The sequence below is a fragment of the Bufo bufo genome, chromosome 9 (assembly GCF_905171765.1).
Source record: "Bufo bufo chromosome 9, aBufBuf1.1, whole genome shotgun sequence".
Lineage (NCBI taxonomy): Eukaryota > Metazoa > Chordata > Amphibia > Anura > Bufonidae > Bufo > Bufo bufo.
Genome location: NC_053397.1, coordinates 35,534,060 through 35,551,299, shown reverse-complemented (window position 1 = coordinate 35,551,299; position 17,240 = coordinate 35,534,060). Strand labels below are relative to the sequence as shown.

Here is a 17,240-nt window from a genome sequence, read left to right as displayed (position 1 = left end):
CTTTGTTGGCCAGTCGGAAGAAGGTCACTTCTGATATCTATCTGAGAGTTTGGAAGTCCTTTTTCAGATTCGCCAAAAAACCTGTGGATGTGCTAGAAGTTCCTGACATCCCGCTCGTATTAGATTTCCTACAAGAGGGATGGAAGAAAAAACTTAGGCCTAGCACTTTAAAAGGTTCAGACTTTAGCTTTAAGCGCTTTGTTTGAGTTTAAGTTAGCGGAACATCCTTGGGTTAAGAGGTTTGTGACAGCAGTGTCCAAGTTATCTCCGGTCTGTAGAAATAGAGTTCCTCCCTGGGATTTAAATTTGGTCCTCTCACTTCAGACCCCTTCGAGCCTATTGATCAGATCTCCCCTAAGATGCTGTCCCTTAAACTTGCGTTTCTTCTGGCCATTACTGTACTTCGGGTAGAAGGGTTAGTGAGATCTCTGCTCTCTCGGTTGACCCTCCCTACTTGGTAATCTTGGAAGATCGGGTGATTTCTCCTGATCCTTCTTTTTTACCAAAAGTCTCTTTACTTTTTCACTGTTCTCAGGAGATAGTGTTACCTTCCTTCTGTGCTTCCCCTAAAAATAAGAAGGAATCAGAATTCCATTGTTTAGATGTTAGGATGTGTATTTTGCTATATAATCTACAGGTCACTCATCCTTGGAGGTCCTCCTCATGTCTGCTGCTTTTATTTTAGGGAGCTAAGAAGGAATCTGCAGCTTCTTCTCAGACTATTGCTAGGTGGATTAGACAAGCCAATTCCTTAGCCTACTCTTCTAAGGGAGTTGTTCAGCCCTTCCGGGTTTGGGGCTCACTCTATGAGATCAGTCTCCACTTCATGGGCAGAGAGAGCTTCAGCTTCTATAGAGCAGATTTGTAAGGCGGCTACCTGGAGCTCTCCACATACTTTTTTTTTAGGCACTATAGACTTCAGATACCTTCTAATGAAGGTCTTACTTTGGGCGCAAGGTGCTTCAGGCTGTGGCTGTGGTGCTGTCATAGGCGAAAGAGAAATATTGGATTATACTTACCGGTAATCGGTTTTCTTTGAGACTATGATAGCACCCGATTAATTCCCATCCCCCAAAAAAAAATAATATAATAATAATATATATATATATATATATATATATATAATATTTATTACACACAAACGTATAATGTTTAGGTTGTTAAGATATTATGTTTCTTAGTTCTTGAAAAAAGGACTGGAGGTAGAGGGGATGATCCCTCTTTTAAAAGGCGGTTCTGTTTCCTGTCCTGAGGAGGTGGAGGCGGTCTCTCTAGGGCTGCTGTCATAGGCTCAAAGAAAATCGATTGCCGGTCAGTGTAATCCAATATTTTCCGGTATTGAGACCCTATGATGGCTCTCGATACCGGAAAATATTAACACTGTGACGAGGGGACATCCTCTGCGTCTTAAGGAACGAAGGTTTGTACACAAACATAGAAGAGGATTCTTTATGGTAAGAGCAGTGAGACTATGGAACTCTCTGCCTGAGGAGGTGGTGATGGTGAGTACAATAAGAGTTCAAGAGGGGCCTGGATGTATTTCTGGAGTGTAATAATATTACAGGTTATAGTTACTAGAGAGTCAAGTAAGCCTAAATTCTGGAACGCATAGACATCACCAGACGCTGAGTTTCATCCCTGGTGATGCTCTGCCAGGCCTCTACTGCAACTGTCTTCAGTTCCTGCTTGTTCTTGGGGCATTTTCCCTATAGTTTTGTCTTCAGCAAGTGAAATGCATGCTCAATTGGATTCAGGTCAGGTGATTGACTCGGCCATTGCATAACATTCCACTTCTTTCCCTTAAAGTCTTTGGTTGCTTTTGCAGTATGCTTTGGGTCATTGTACATCTGCACTGTGAAGCACTGTGGTGGTGTATATAGCCAAAAACTTTATAATTGTGTCAATGTCCCAAAAATTAATGGACCTGACTGTATAAACTGTTATGTTATGCTAGTGTGAAAGTAGCCTTAAAGGAAATCTGTCACCACATGCCTTGATATCAGTCTACATTAACTTAGATGTGTGAGGGTTTCCTGAGTAAAACACTCTTCCTTCTATCTCGATTGGTGCCGCGTTCCGTAGAAACTCTTGTTTTTCTGATATGCAAATTAACTGCTTGGTGCAATGAGGGCATCACTGTTGCACCTCATTGTACCGAAATCCATGCTCCTTATTGCTTCCTGCCTCATACCCCCAGCTTTAAGTGACTGGGCCAGGCATAGGTGATCTAATCAACTCCAACCCTGTTAATTTGCCTCTGGTATCGGCTCACGCAAGCCTGTACTCTGTGTGTGCTGATTCTTTATGGTGAACGCACAGGCGTGATAGTACACCGGAGTCTATTAGATCGCCTCTGCCTGGCCCTGTCACTGAAAGCCGGGAGGGGTGGTGCGAGCAGCAATGAGGTGCAACGGTGATGTCCTTATTGTGCCAATCTTAAAAATTAGCTTATCACAAAAATAATAATTTCACTGGAATGTGGACACCAATGGAGATGGGAGGAAGTGCATTTTACTTAGGAGACCTACACACATCTAACAGTTCATTTAGATTGATATGCAGGTATGTGATAACAGATTCACTTTAAAGGGGTTATCTGGGAATTTATATTGATGACCTATCATCTGGATCAAATCAGCAGGGGGTCCAACACCCGGGAACCCTGCCGATCAAGGAGAAGCTTTAAAGGGAGTCTGTCACCAAGTTTTCATGTTTTGGACTGCTTTTATAGCGTTCTTGCATGCACAAACACACACACAATTATAATAGTACCTTTGCTGTTTTTGTCCCATCTAGTAAGGCTGAATAAAACGAGTTTATAAAGTTTTATGCAAATGAGGGCACGCAAGTGCCCAGGGGCGATGTTCTGGCTGCAAGTGCCCAGGCCCCTCGGTGATCTGCACGCCTAACCCTCCCCACTGTATCCTCTGGCCCGCCCTGTAATGATCTTGCGTCATCCTCTTCTCGCCTGCACACTTCACCGCCGAGCCCAGGCATGCACAGTGCTCTGCCCACTTTGGGCAGAGGCACAGAAATGTCCAGTGCGCATGTGCCATTTAATACGACGGCTCACCAGCAAAGGACAGCGAGCCACGGAATTAACCGGCGGTGAAGTGTGCAGGCGAGAACTGAAGAGGATGAGATCACGGTGCAGATCACCGAGGGGCCTGGGTACTTGCAGCCAGAACATCGCCCCTGGACACTTGTTTGCCCTCATGTGCCTAACTTTATGAAGTCATTTCTTCAGCCTAGATAAGACAAAAACAACAAAGGTACTGTTATAATCGTGCGTGCCAGAACCCTATATAAGCAGTCCAAAACATGGAAACTTGGTGACAGACTTCCTTTAATTCCTATATATATATATATATATATATATATATCACATATATCACATATTTTGGGGTGTTTTTTGAGGTGGTTTGCAACAGTTTTTCAATAGGAAAATATTTTTTACTGCAGATTTTGGCTGACTTCCCATAGAGACCTAACCTAAATGTGTCTATATGTTTAATATTTATATTTAATTTACTTAAAGGGTCACTGAGTTTTCAGAAAACGTTTGATACGTCATAGAGATATATACATTTTTGATTGGTGGTGGTCTGAGCACTGAGACCCCCCACTGATGGCTAGAATGAGAAAAGAGAAGCGCTGCAGGAGACAGAAGTAAGACAGGTCCATAGACTTTCTTTTGAGCCCACCTTGTATCATCTCTTGCAGCAAGCGTGTGCAAGCACTTCTCTCTCCTCAGCGCTCAGACCCCCACTAGTCAAAATTTTATCTAAGTTTTCTGAAAACTTGGTGATCCTTTAATATTGAACATTTTTAACACAGGAAACTGCTGCCAGGGTAAACCAGTCTGCCATAGAAGCCGTGACTCCATCTCCATCTTTCCAGCAACGACATGAGAGCATGCGGCCCATGTAAGTTACCCATCAATGACTCATCAAAACAATCTGAATGCTTTTCTTAGGCTCAGTGATTTCTAAGCTTGAAAAAAAATGTTTTATTATTGATCTTTGGAATCTTAAAGGGCATCTGTCAGCAGATTTGTACCTATGACACTGGCTGACCTGTTACATGTGCGCTTGGCAGCTGAAGGTGTCTGTGTGGGTCCGATGTTCATTTGTGCCCGCATTTATGATAAAAATGCTTTAATATATGCAAATGAGCCTCTAGGAGCAACGGGGGCGTTACCATTACACCTAGAGGCCCTGCTCTCTCTGCAACTGCCGCACCTCCTCCACTTTGAGTGACAGGGCCAGGCATGATCATGATTTCACTGCTTGGTCATGTCAATCAAAGTTGGAAGGGCACAGCATTTAAGCAGAGCCTCCAGGTGTAACGCCAACACCCCCATTGCTCCTAGATACTCATTTGCATATATTAAAACATAATTATCCTCAGCAATGCGGGCACATATGATCATGGGACCAACACAGATGCCTTCAGCTGCCAAGTGCTCATGTAACAGGTCAGCCAGTGTCATAGGTACAAATCTGCTGACAGGTGCCCTTTAAGAAAAGCCTGCATGCTTTGAGTAGGTGACGGGTTAATTGCAGTTATGTAGGGGCACATATCCATCACCAGTCTCACAGAATAAGCATAGACTCTGCCGTCACTGCAAAGGCAGGATAAAAGGGGCGGCAGATTAAGCCTTTACTATTTCTGAATAGACGGTGGCTTTACCTGGTATTCATTTAAGAAGCAATAGTCCTCGGGATAAATCTTCACTGGTAATAAGACACTGTGAAGATGTGACCTCTTGCCCACGGGGTCTGAGTTATTCGTGTTTCTTTATCTTTGGGAACAATTTCAAGTCAAATGTCATTTGTTGAAGTTTGAGTTTGGACATTTTCTAAGTCTGAACTGCTCATTTTCCCCCCCGAGAATATGATTGATATTCATGTCCAGGGAGGAATAAAGTTTCTCCTTGTGGGGACCCCCAAGTCAGTGTATGGAGTGTAATAGGCTGAGCATGCAAAGTAGCTCTCCTACAGGAAGAAGGAAAACTGTCTTTCTAGTGACATAAGGAAGCTACCCCTCCAATAGGTGGCGCTAGAGAGACCGTTTTCCTTTTTTCTGCAGGAGAGTTACTTTGCATAAGGGTCCGTTTTACATGGCAGATAATCTAACGAGCGCTGATCAACTTGCTGTATGTTTACATGGAGCAATCCTCATCAGCAGGGGCGGATTGGGAACTTGAAGTGACCCTCATGTTGTAGGTGGAGACAAACTGATAGAAGGCGGGGTCAGCAAGGCTGGTAGGGCCAAAAATGCATTCAGTGAGATTTTTCCCCTTGGCATGTCTAATGTGAACTCAGCCTTAGGCCTCCTGCACACGGCCGTTTTTTTTCCCCGTTTACTGGCCGTTTTTTGCGTTCCGTATACGGTCCGTATACGGAACCATTCATTTCAATGGTTCCGCAAAAAAAACGGAATGTACTCCGTATGCATTCCGTTTCCGTATTTCCGTTTTTCCGTTCCGTTTTAACATAGAACATGTCCTATTATTGCCCGCAAATCACAGTCCGTGGCTCCATTCAAGTCAATGGATCCGCAAAAAAACGGAACACATACGGAAATGCATCCGTATGTCTTCCGTTTCCGTTCCGTTTTTTGCTGAACCATCTATTGAAAATGTTATGCCCAGCCCAATTTTATCTATGTAATTACTGTATACTGTATATGCCATACGGAAAAACGGAACGGAAAAACGGAACAGAAACGGAAACACAACGGAAACAAAAAACGGAACAACGGATCAGTGAAAAACGGATCGCAAAACACTGAAAAAGCCATACGGTCGTGTGCAATAGGCCTTACTTGCACATCATCGTTTATTCTTCCGTTCTTCTGATTTTGTCAGAACAGAAAAAAAAAAAAAAAAAACGGATCCTGTAAAATATAAATAAATAAATTCCTGCATGTAGGAGCACACCCCAGGCAACACATAAGAAAAACTGAATACAATGTAAATTTTTACGTTGTGTATATTGTGACATTCACTTTGCAGGGTAGGTGACATAATAGCTATGTTGTCTGGGTCAGTACGATTACAGCAATACCAAATATATATGTCGTTTTTATTTTGTATTTTTTTTGCATTTTACTACTTTTAAGAAAAATAAAATGTTTTTTGCCTTGACGCATCCCTTTTTTTATTTTTCTTTCTATGGAGCTGTGTGAGAGCTGGATTTTTGCAAGACGATTGGTATCATTACCAATAAAAACTATGGAGTGCATTTTATTATGCGGTCAGTAGGAAACTGACAGGCAATCGATTAGGCTGTACCTTTAAAAGGCATAAGCTAAGGGCAGACCTTTGGGCCTTCATTAGTCTCCCTGCTGCGATATTAAGACATTGGCACCTTGAGATTGCATTTGCGGCAGTCCCAATGAGTAACAGAGTTAGCCCCCTACCTCCGAAACCACCTAAATGCCGCAGTCTCTATTGACCGTGGCATCTAAAGGGTTAAACGGCCGGGCTTGGCACTTCTGCTTGGCACTAAGCTGGGACTTGTAGTGTGATATGCCTTGAGGGCAAGTTGTACTTTCTAATGGCACCATTTAATATTGCATACGATGTAGTGGAATTGGGGGGGGGGGGGGGGAAACGCAATTCCGCAAAAGTTTTATGGGTTTTGTTTTTACAGTGTTCCCTGTGCGGTAAAACTGACCCATTACCTTCATTCCCTGGGCCAGTATAATTACAAAAATACTAATATATATATATTTTTTTTTTCTGTATTTTAATAATTTAAAAAAATATAAACTTTGGGAAAAATGTATGTTTTATTTGTATCTCCATGTTCAACCGAACGGCTTCCTCAAACTCAATGCGAGGGAACTGTTTAGAGCCCCGGAGTGCTGCGCTCCCAGGGAAAAACGTCTCGGATACCTTGGTGCAATTGGCCCTGAGGGGTTAAATGTCAAGGATTGGGGTTATCGACAATCACATACAATATATATGCTGTCTAAAACAGCAGGCACCCAGCGGCTACAGCGCCCGCTCAGCTTCTGAGTGGACATCATGTTTTAACCCCTTAAGGACCTAGGACGTACCGGTACGCCCTATTTCCCGAGTCCTTAAGGACCCAGGACGTACCGGTACGTCCTGACTTAAAATCTGTATTCCGGCGCCCCAGGGGTTAATTGGAACGGGATTTCGGCTGAAATCATTCAGCCGGCATCCCGTAACAATGCAGGGGGGGGTCATTTGACCCCCCCGTATCGGCGATCGCAGCAAACCGCAGGTCAATTCAGACCTGCGGTTTGCTGCGCTTTTTGCAGTTTCTGATCGCCGCGGTCCCTGACCGCGGGGATCAGAAACTTTAGAGTGGCTAAAATCATTATTTTTCACCCCCCCTGCACCCCTGCACGATTTTATGCCGGAGGGTGGTGCGGGGGGGGTGTCGCAGGCGGTGGGGGCGTTGCGGGAGGCGGGCGGTGCGGCAGGCGGGATCGCGATCCCCCGCCCGCCTCCCCATGAACGATCGTTGGCTTCTAGTGGTTGTACCAGGGTGCCAGCACATTGCTGGCACCCTGGTATAAACGGCTGACATCTGTGAAGATGTCAGCCGTTTAACCCTTTCCATACCGCGGTCCGTACGGACCGCTGTATGGAAAAAGTTAACTGTCATCGGTCAGGGAGCTCCCTCCCTCTCCATCGGGGGGCTGCTGTGGCTTTGCAGCCCCCCGATGGAGAGGGAGAGAGCCCCCAGAGAGCCCCCCTCAGCCCCGTCCTTACCCTTCCCCGTCTGCGAAGTTCTGAGCAGACGGGGAGGGTTCCCATGGCAACAGGACGCCTGCTCAGGCGTCCTGCTGTCCATGGTGCTGAACAGATCTGTGCTAAAAGCACAGATCTGTTCAGTGTAAGTAAAATACAGTACAGAACAATATATATTGTTCTGTACTGTATTATACAGACACCAGACCCACTGGATCTTCAAGAACCAAGTGGGTCTGGGTCACAAAAATGTAAAAAAAAGTAAAAAAAGTTAAGATAAAAAAAAAAACATTTATCACTGAATAAAAATTAAAAAAATAAAATAAACTACACATATTAGGTATCGCCGCGTCCGCAACGACCTGATCTATAAAATGGTCATGTTACTTTCCCCGCACGGTGAACGCCATAAAAATAAAAAAATAAAAACTATGAGAAAATTGAAATTTTGCCCACCTTACTTCCCAAAAAAAGTAATAAAAGTGATCAAAAAAGTCGCATGTACGCCAAAATAGTACCAATCAAACCGTCATCTCATCCCGCAAAAAATGAGACCCTACTCAAGATAATCGCCCAAAAGCTGAAAAAACTATGGCTCTTAGACTATGGAGACACTAAAACATGATTTTTTTTTTTTCAAAAATGAACTCATTCTGTAAAACTTACATAAATAAAAAAAAAGTATACATATTAGGTATCGCCGCGTCCGTATCGACCGGCTCTATAAAAATATCACATGACCTAACCCCTCAGATGACCACCGTAAAAAAATAAAAATAAAAACAGTGTAAAAAAAGCCATTTTTTGCCATCTTACGTCACAAAAAGTGTAATAGCAAGCGATCAAAAAATCATATGCACCCCAAAATAGTGCCAATCAAACCGTCATCTCATCCCGCAAAAAATGAGACCCTACTCAAGATAATCGCCCAAAAACTGAAAAAACTATGGCTCTTAGAATATGGAGACACTAAAACATTTTTTTGGTTTTAAAAATGAAGTTATTGTATAAAACTTACATAAATAAAAAAAAATGTATACATATTAGGTATCGCCGCGTCCGCGACAACCTGCTCTATAAAAATACCACATAATCTAACCTGTCAGATGAATGTTGTAAATAACAAAAAAAAAAAACGTGCCAAAAAAGCTATTTCTTGTTACCTTGCTGCACAAAAAGTGTAATATAGAGCAACCAAAAATCATATGTACCCTAAACTAGTACCAACAAAACTGCCACCCTATCCCGTAGTTTCTAAAATGGGGTCACTTTTTTGGAGTTTCTACTCTAGGGGTGCATCAGGGGGGCTTCAAATGGGACACGGTGTCAAAAAAAACAGTCCAGCAAAACCTGCCTTCCAAAAACCGTATGGAATTCCTTTCCTTCTGCGCCCTGCCGTGTGCCCGTACAGCGGTTTACGACCACATATGGGGTGTTTCTGTAAACTACAGAATTAGGGCCATAAATATTGAGTTTTGTTTGGCTGTTAACCCTTGCTTTGTAACTGGAAAAAAAATATTAAAATGGAAAATCTGCCAAAAATGTGAAATTTTGAAATTGTGTCTCTATTTTCCATTAAATCTTGTGCAACACCTAAAGGGTTAACAAAGTTTGTAAAATCAGTTTTGAATAGCTTGAGGGGTGTAGTTTCTTAGATGGGGTCACTTTTATGGAGTTTCTACTCTAGGGGTGCATCAGGGGGGCTTCAAATGGGACATGGTGTCAAAAAACCAGTCCAGCAAAATCTGGCTTCCAAAAACCAAACCGCGCACCTTTCACTCTACGCCCTACTGTGTGCCCGTACAGTAGTTTACGGCCACATATGGGGTGTTTCTGTAAACGGCAGAGTCAGGGCAATAAAGATACAATCTTGTTTGGCTGTTAACCCTTGCTTTGTTAGTGGAAAAAATGGGTTAAAATTGAAAATTAGGCAAAAAAATGAAATTCTCAAATTTCATCCCCATTTGCCAATAACTCTTGTGCAACACCTAAAGGGTTAACGACGTATGTAAAATCAGTTTTGAATACCTTGAGGGGTGTAGTTTCTTAGATGGGGTCACTTTTAGGGAGTTTCTCCTCTTGGGGTGCATCAGGGGGCTTCAAATGGGACATGGTGTCAAAAAACCAGTCCATAAAAATCAGCCTTCCAAAAACCATATGGTGCACCTTTCACTCTACGCCCCGCTGTGTGGCCGTACAGTAGTTTACGGCCACATATTGGGTGTTTCTGTAAACGGCAGAGTCAGGGCAATAAAGATACAGTCTTGTTTGGCTGTTAACCCTTGGTTTGTTAGTGGAAAAAATGGGTTAAAATGAAAAATTTGACAAAAATATGAAATTCTCAAATTTCCTCCCCATTTGCCAATAACTCTTGTGCAACACCTAAAGGGTTAACAATGTATGCAAAATCAGTTTTGAATACCTTGAGGGGTGTAGTTTCTTAGATGGGGTCATTTTTGGGTGGTTTCTATTATGTAAGCCTCGCAAAGTGACTTCAGACCTGAACTGGTCGCTAAAAATTGAGTTTTTGTAAATTTCTGAAAAATTTCAAGATTTGCTTCTAAACTTCTAAGCCTTATAACATCCCCAAAAAATAAAATATCATTCCCAAAACAATTCAAACATGAAGTAGACATATGGGGAATGTAAAGTCATCACAATTTTTTGGGGTATTACTATGTATTACAGAAGTAGAGAAACTGAAACTTTGAAATTTGCTAATTTTTTTCAAATTTTTGGTAAATTAGGTATTTTTTTGTGCAAAAAAAATAATTTTTTTGACTTCATTTTACCAGTGTCATGAAGTACAATATGTGACGAAAAAACAATCTCAGAATGGCCTGGATAAGTCAAAGCGTTTTAAAGTTATGAGCACTTAAAGTGACACTGGTCAGATTTGCAAAAAATGGCCTGGTCCTTAAGGTGAAAATGAGCCCGGTCCTTAAGGGGTTAAGTCCTGACTTCCACCGAATATGTATGGCGGAGGTCGGGAAGCCTGCGATGTGTCTTGGATTGTACACCGTAATACACGTTGCAGGGCTGGCGGCCCACTGCGTATTTAAAAGGCAATCAGCCCACATTGCTAATCTGCTCCTGATCATCAGAATCGGATGAACGATTGTCGGTTCAATCATTGACCCCCCACCCCCATACAATTTGCGTTATTGTCAACAGCACATCCTTCGCTTACACAAGGCGATGTGCTGCCAATAAACGATTTTGTGCCCGCATAGAAGATCATATGAAGTCTGTCATCATTGTACACATTTACACTGGGCAACGATCTGGGACGAACGATCATTCATTATCCAGTGTAAATGGGCACATGTCTCTGAATGTTACTGTGAGTATTGGTCTGTGTGAGTATTGGTCTGTAGAAGAAGTCTTGCAGAAAGTTCACACAGTTCCCATTGAGATCAATGTGCTGCCGTTTAATGCACGGATGTGCCTGGTCCTCCAGAGCAAGAGACGCCTTTGCAGAGAAAGGTCCTTAATCGTCCTCCCCGCTCTGTTTATTCAGAATTCCCTAATAGGGTATTTGAAAATGGGTTTTCTAAACCAGACAACCCCTTTAAACATCTGAACGGCTTTTTATAATTACTGTCTAGTTCCAGTTTCTTACAGAGAGTCCAAGATAGATTACAAGGGAATACTTGGGAGAGTTGGCTGTCTTCTCCCCCTTCTACTTTCCACTGCCGGAAAATCCTCTGAGATAATAAGGTTTAGCTGTGATCTTGTCATATGCTATAAAAACCACATGTAACTGCTCATCATACGCTGAGGATTCATTAGAGGTTACTTACTGCAGACTGCCCCTGCCCGCAGCTGGCACCCGACGTTTCTGTAAATGCTGCGGAGTCCTCATATTAGCCCCAGTGATTGAAAGCCTGTGTCTTGCCTTATCTGTACACTTGAATGGGCTGTGTTGGGATTCCTGACCCAGCCTCTGAGCAGGAGTGGCGCTGTTTCAGGAAAAAACATTCAGCAGAGCACAGCATTGGTGAAGTGCCGACCAAACTGATCAGATGCTGATAGGACATCTGTTCAATATGACATGCATGCATCTAGTGGAGAAAGCCCTGTGGTGTGCTGCCTGCAGTAATACATTTAGCAAACATTTTAGCAAACTTTCATATAGATGCACAGAGGAATGGCTACATTCGATGTAATTGTATCCATTTGTCACAAGTAAGAAGTATTGGGTCTGGCTTCTGGATGCAAACAGACTAATTTCCATTCACTGACTTAAAGGGGTTTTCCGAGACTTTATAACTCCTAACCTATCCTCAGGATAGGTCATCAGTGTCTGATCAGATACTAGCTCCATGGCCTTATCTCAGCTTTTTCTAGGCCGAGTGATGACGCGTTCATCGGTCACGTGGCCTAGGCACAGCTCAGCCACATAGAAGTGAATGGAGCTGAGCTGCAATACCAAGCATGACCACTATACAATGTACAGCGCTGTGCTGGGTGAGCTGGGAGAAGGCCGCGGTGCTACTGCCAGTGCCAGTGACTTTTCAAACAGCTGATACGTGGGGTTCCCAGTGTCGGACCCCTGCTGATCAGATACTGATGATCTATCCGGATTTATAAAATCCTGGAAAACCCTTTTAAAAGGGTTGTGCAAGAATGGTGGGGTTTGACAAACCCTACTGCTTGGCAGGACCTGTTGAGGGAAGCTTATCTCCTCCCTGTCACTGGCTCCCTGCTCCTTCTCCTCCAGCCCTGCCATGCTCTGCTGCGCTCCCTTGCTGTAAACATCTGGTTTGACATCGATGGTCACATGACGTAAGGGGATCAAATGGTCACATGACGCAAGGGGATCCAGTCTCCACCGTGGCCAGTGATAGAGTGAGGGAGCCCAGCGGAGAATTGCAAGCCTGGAGGAGTAGTGGGGAGCCAGTGCTGGGAAGCGGGCAGCTAAAGCTACTTTCACACTGGCGTTTTGGCTTTCAGTTTGTGAGATCCGTTCAGGGCTCTTAAAAGCGGTCCAAAACGGATCAGTTTTGCCCTTATGCAGTGATGCCACTTCCGGCCCGCGAAGCTGTGTCATGTGGCCCGTGCTTGCACACAGTTGCAGTACTATTATTAGTTTTGCGGCGCAAGTGCTTTTAAAGGTTTAATGGCCAGTCGGGTCGGGCCCTGCCTCTGTGCCTGACCGGCGGCGAAGCACTGCCCAGTTAGTTATGTAGCCTAACCACCACTCCCGGCCCGCCCCCACCCATCCGGCGCTGCGATATTCTGGCTGTGATGATCCAGACCTGTGACTTCAGCGCCCGGTCTCGCGGGTTGACGGGATCATGCGGGCCCACAGCGCACGCTGGATGACGAGATTGTGCGAGAACAAGACGGCAGGAGCAGGAGGTCTATGAAGGATGTGACTGGCGAGGTGTGGAAGTGGTGGAAGGGATTGGACCTGAGCCTTTTTCTTAATATGTGATCACTGTCTGGTGCCCATGTGGGCCGCCTGGGTTGCTCCTCAGAACGTGCTTAGCAATATTAATGAGGGAGAGAGGACTCATAATATTGCACCACAAGGCATTTCTAGAGAGTTTCCTGCATTCCACTTCTTAGTCTTGCTATGTCCAGAGATGTGTCACCTGAGTAGTAATGCCCAGAGATGTGCCTCCTTCACAGGGGTAATGCTCACATGTGCCTCCTTCACAGGGGTAATGCTCACATGTGCCCCCTTTACAGAAAAAATGGCCAGATATTTGCCCCTCCACAGTAGTAATGCTCACACGTGCCCCCTCAGAGTGTTTGCATTTCTTTCTGGCAAAGCTACCTGGTTCTGGCCCACGAAATTTACACCATGTCTAGTGCGGCCCTCAAATGAAAAATGGTTGGGCACCACTGCCCTAATGCATTCTCAATGGAAAAGGATCCGCTCAGAATGCATCAGTTTGCCTCCGTTCAGTCTCCATTCCGCTCTGGATGTGGACACCAAAATGCTGCTTGCAGCGTTTTGCTGTCCGCCTGACGAAGCAGAGCCAAACAGATCCGTCCTGGCACACAATGTAGGTCAATGGGGACTGATCTGTTTTCTCCGACACAATCTGGCACAATATAAAACTGATCCGTCCCCCATTGACTTTCAATGGTGTTCAAGACTGATCCGTCATGGCTATAGAAGACATAATACAATCGGATCCGTTCATGACGGATGCATGCGGTTGTATTATTGTAACGGAAGCGTTTTTGCGTTTTTCCATGACGGATCCCCAGAAAACGCTAGTGTGAAAGTAGCCTAAGCTTCCCTTTACAGGTCCAGCCAAGTATAAGGGGTTTGCCAAAACCCCTCCCCCACCATTCTTGTATAACCCATTTAAGGCCCCAGTGTATTGTTGGCCAAACCACCCACTGAGAATGGAGGGGTTCGGTGAACAGTCTTAATGTGTATGGGGAGCTCTGACTCTCCCCTTACATCATGTCGAGGGAGGGAAGGATTGGGTAAAGTAAATATTTTTCCCCCGATCCCTTTGTTCTCCCAGCCGCCACCAGAAGTGTCTAGGACAGGCTTTCTCGTCTATCCCCATTGACAACACATACACACCAGACATGTATGTATATGGGAAGGGAAAGCTGTTGACTGCTATTGAATGTGTATGGGCGGCTTTAGAAACTCCATGGGTGTACATATAGTGTCACGGGGGCACCCTAGGTGCTTTCAAGCACAATTGATCATGTCACATTTTCTTTTGCAGACAGTCTCGTCCTCGCAACACCCGCACAAACAGCACTGGGTCAGTGGGCTCTGATTCCTCCGCTTTAACTGCTCTCTCCCTGGACTCCATTGTGGCACCAGACACCCCAATCCAGTTTGATATCATTTCACCAGTCAGCGAAGACCAATCTGGACAACCCAGGACTCCGGGACAATCTGGCAGGTACAAACAGGTTTTGTCATGCTCTTTATTGATTTATATGAATATCTATTTTTATGTTCCCCTTTTTATATGACACTAGTGTGCCAAGGCATACATCAGTTCTGTATACCATGTGTGTGTTTTTTATTTATTTTTTATTTTAGGCGAACAAACCCTTTTGGAGAATCTGGAGAAAAATCTGAATCTGAAGGTAATTTTCATTTGAATTCTGCAAATTCAAACCCTGTGACAGTATTAGGTTTAGCTTTTCCCCGTCAGTGTGGCTGTGGTGTCATTTTAAATTATTATATTTTTTTTCTGTGGTTTTCATATTGATGACGTATCCTCAGGATCAGCAGGGATCTGACTGTCAGCAACCCCGCCGACCAGCTCGGTGATCCCTTAGGCTTCTTCCTAGGCCATTTGAGGTCACGTTCATTGGTCACGTGCCTTAGGCGCAGTTCAGTCCCATTAAAGTGAATGGACCTGAACTGCAGTACCAAACACAACCACTAGACAACGCTCTGCTTGGTAAACTGCGAGGAGGCAACAGCGCTTACCTGAGCTCCAGTGAGTAGCGCAGCTTCCTCAAACAGCTGACTGGCGGGGGTGCCGGTAGTCAGACCGCCACCAGTGTCATATTAATTACTTGAAACCGAACTCTGCTTTGGTTTCAACTAGTACCTTGGAACCAAAGCCAAGTTCGGTGGTTTTCCACTTTAAAAATTAACGGCCGAAGTTATTTATCCAAGTCACGCGCGACTTCGTGAATAACTAACTTCTGCTCATCGGAGACAAATCTCCGTACAGTATTTCGAAGTTTTGAACGAACCGACTTTGGATGAAGCATCCAAAGCTCGCTTCGCTCAAAGCTAGTAATAACCTTTAACGGCTATATATATCTTTTGGTGTAATTTTTTTTTATGATTGCATTTTAATCATTTTGGGCTTAAAAAAAAAAAAATTCTATTTTTCTCTTTTGGTCTTTATTAAAAATGTTCAGCTTTTTAGTTCCATCAGCTGATGGCTCATGTGAAGCCTTATCTATGATCTCCTGACCTCATAAACACTCAAATATGGCTTAAAGGCTATGTACACCTTTTGGGACAATTTTTTTTTTTTTATGATTGCATTTTACACATTTGGGTCTGAAAATCATTTTTTCAACAGGTGTTTATTAAAGATATTGAGCCTTTCTGTCAAAAATGGTTAACTGTTTTTCTAGCTGTGTGCCTCCGTCTTTTATTTTGTGCCGGTCATCTAATAACCGTTATTTCTAAATTACTAAGAGGTCATAAACACTTACTTATTTAGGCCACATTCTTATCAGTAAGATAAGGATTGAGCTTTGAGTGTTTATAATGTCTGAGAGCAGAGATAAGGAGCCCATCAGCTCCCTGCCCGACAGAGCAGAGAGAAAATTCAAATCCTGCTAGTAGATAATCTCAGCTCTGTACAGAGAAAAGGATTCCATATTTTTAATAAAGACGAATTGAAAAAATGATTTTTAGCTCATAGTGACTACAATACAATAATTAAAAAAAATTCCCCCAGAGGTGTACATAGCCTTTAAATGAGTTTTATGAGACATCAGAGAGAAGGCTTCACATGAGCCGTCAGCTGATGGAACTAAGGATGGGTTGGTCTGATTTTTAACCGCATGGATGACAAAAACTGTTGAAAATTATTTATAAAGACCAATTAAAAAAAGGATTTTTAGCCTAAAATTAGTCAAATGCAATGATGAATTTTATACTGACTGTTTCGGGGCAAATTTTTTTTAAAGCATATCCATATAAAACAAGAAATCTAGCTTTCACTCAGCTGTCAGAATCCCATTAGCAAAGTAACAGGGGAGCAGCGAGAAGCTGTATAATTCTGAGCAAGTCTGAATAGTTCAGTAATTTATGTTTTTTACACATTTAGACTCAATCCTCCATCAGTTATTCATTGTACGTTTCTTGGGATCTATGGAAGTGAAAGCAGACGACTGCCCAGAGGTTGTATATGAAACTATGCGCCAAATCTTAGCGGCCCGTGCAATTCACAACATCTTCCGGATGACGGAGTCGCACCTCCTTGTCACTTGTGACTGTCTAAAGTAAGTCGTAGACATTCATTGCTAGTGCAAAGAGAATGCTGTATGTCTTATAACTCTGTTCAAACCATGTCCTTGTAGGCTGATTGATCCTCAGACGCAAGTGACAAGACTGAGGGTAAGTGCTGGAAAAATGAGTGTAAAACTGATCGATGCAGTGGAGAGATGATTACTGGTGAGAGCGGTATCTGCCAGAGAAAGAGAACCATCTCACTAGCGCCACCCGTTGGAAATGGTTCCCTATGTGTGACTTTTTAACAAGTCTTGGAACGTGACGAGGGAAAATAGCAAGCCATATCTCCGTCCATAGACAGCTGCTTCAGAGTCCTCATTAGTACGGATTAGGATTCTAGCTGGCTGAGTATGGTACCTTGGATACTAGCTCTCCTTAAAGGGGTATTCCGGTTGTTAGAAGTTATCCCTTATGCAGAGAATAGGGAATAACTATTAGATCGGTGGGGGTCCTACCGCTAGGACCCCTACCGATCACAAGAACCGGGGCCCTGTTGAAATAAAAGGAGCGGACGGTTGGGGATGCGTGTGT

At 43.7% G+C, this 17,240-nt stretch overlaps 1 protein-coding gene across 1 annotated transcript in view; it reads left to right on the top strand.

The window, feature by feature from the left end:
• The window catches only part of APPL1 (adaptor protein, phosphotyrosine interacting with PH domain and leucine zipper 1), a 50,478-nt gene that overhangs the window by 28,549 nt on the left and 4,689 nt on the right, over positions 1–17,240 (top strand). Inside the window, exons 14-18 of the mRNA XM_040406652.1 lie at positions 3,838–3,926; positions 14,437–14,619; positions 14,763–14,809; positions 16,525–16,699; positions 16,778–16,814. Of these exons, the coding sequence (XP_040262586.1) occupies positions 3,838–3,926; positions 14,437–14,619; positions 14,763–14,809; positions 16,525–16,699; positions 16,778–16,814 (531 nt within the window). The remainder of the gene's footprint in view (positions 1–3,837; positions 3,927–14,436; positions 14,620–14,762; positions 14,810–16,524; positions 16,700–16,777; positions 16,815–17,240) is intronic.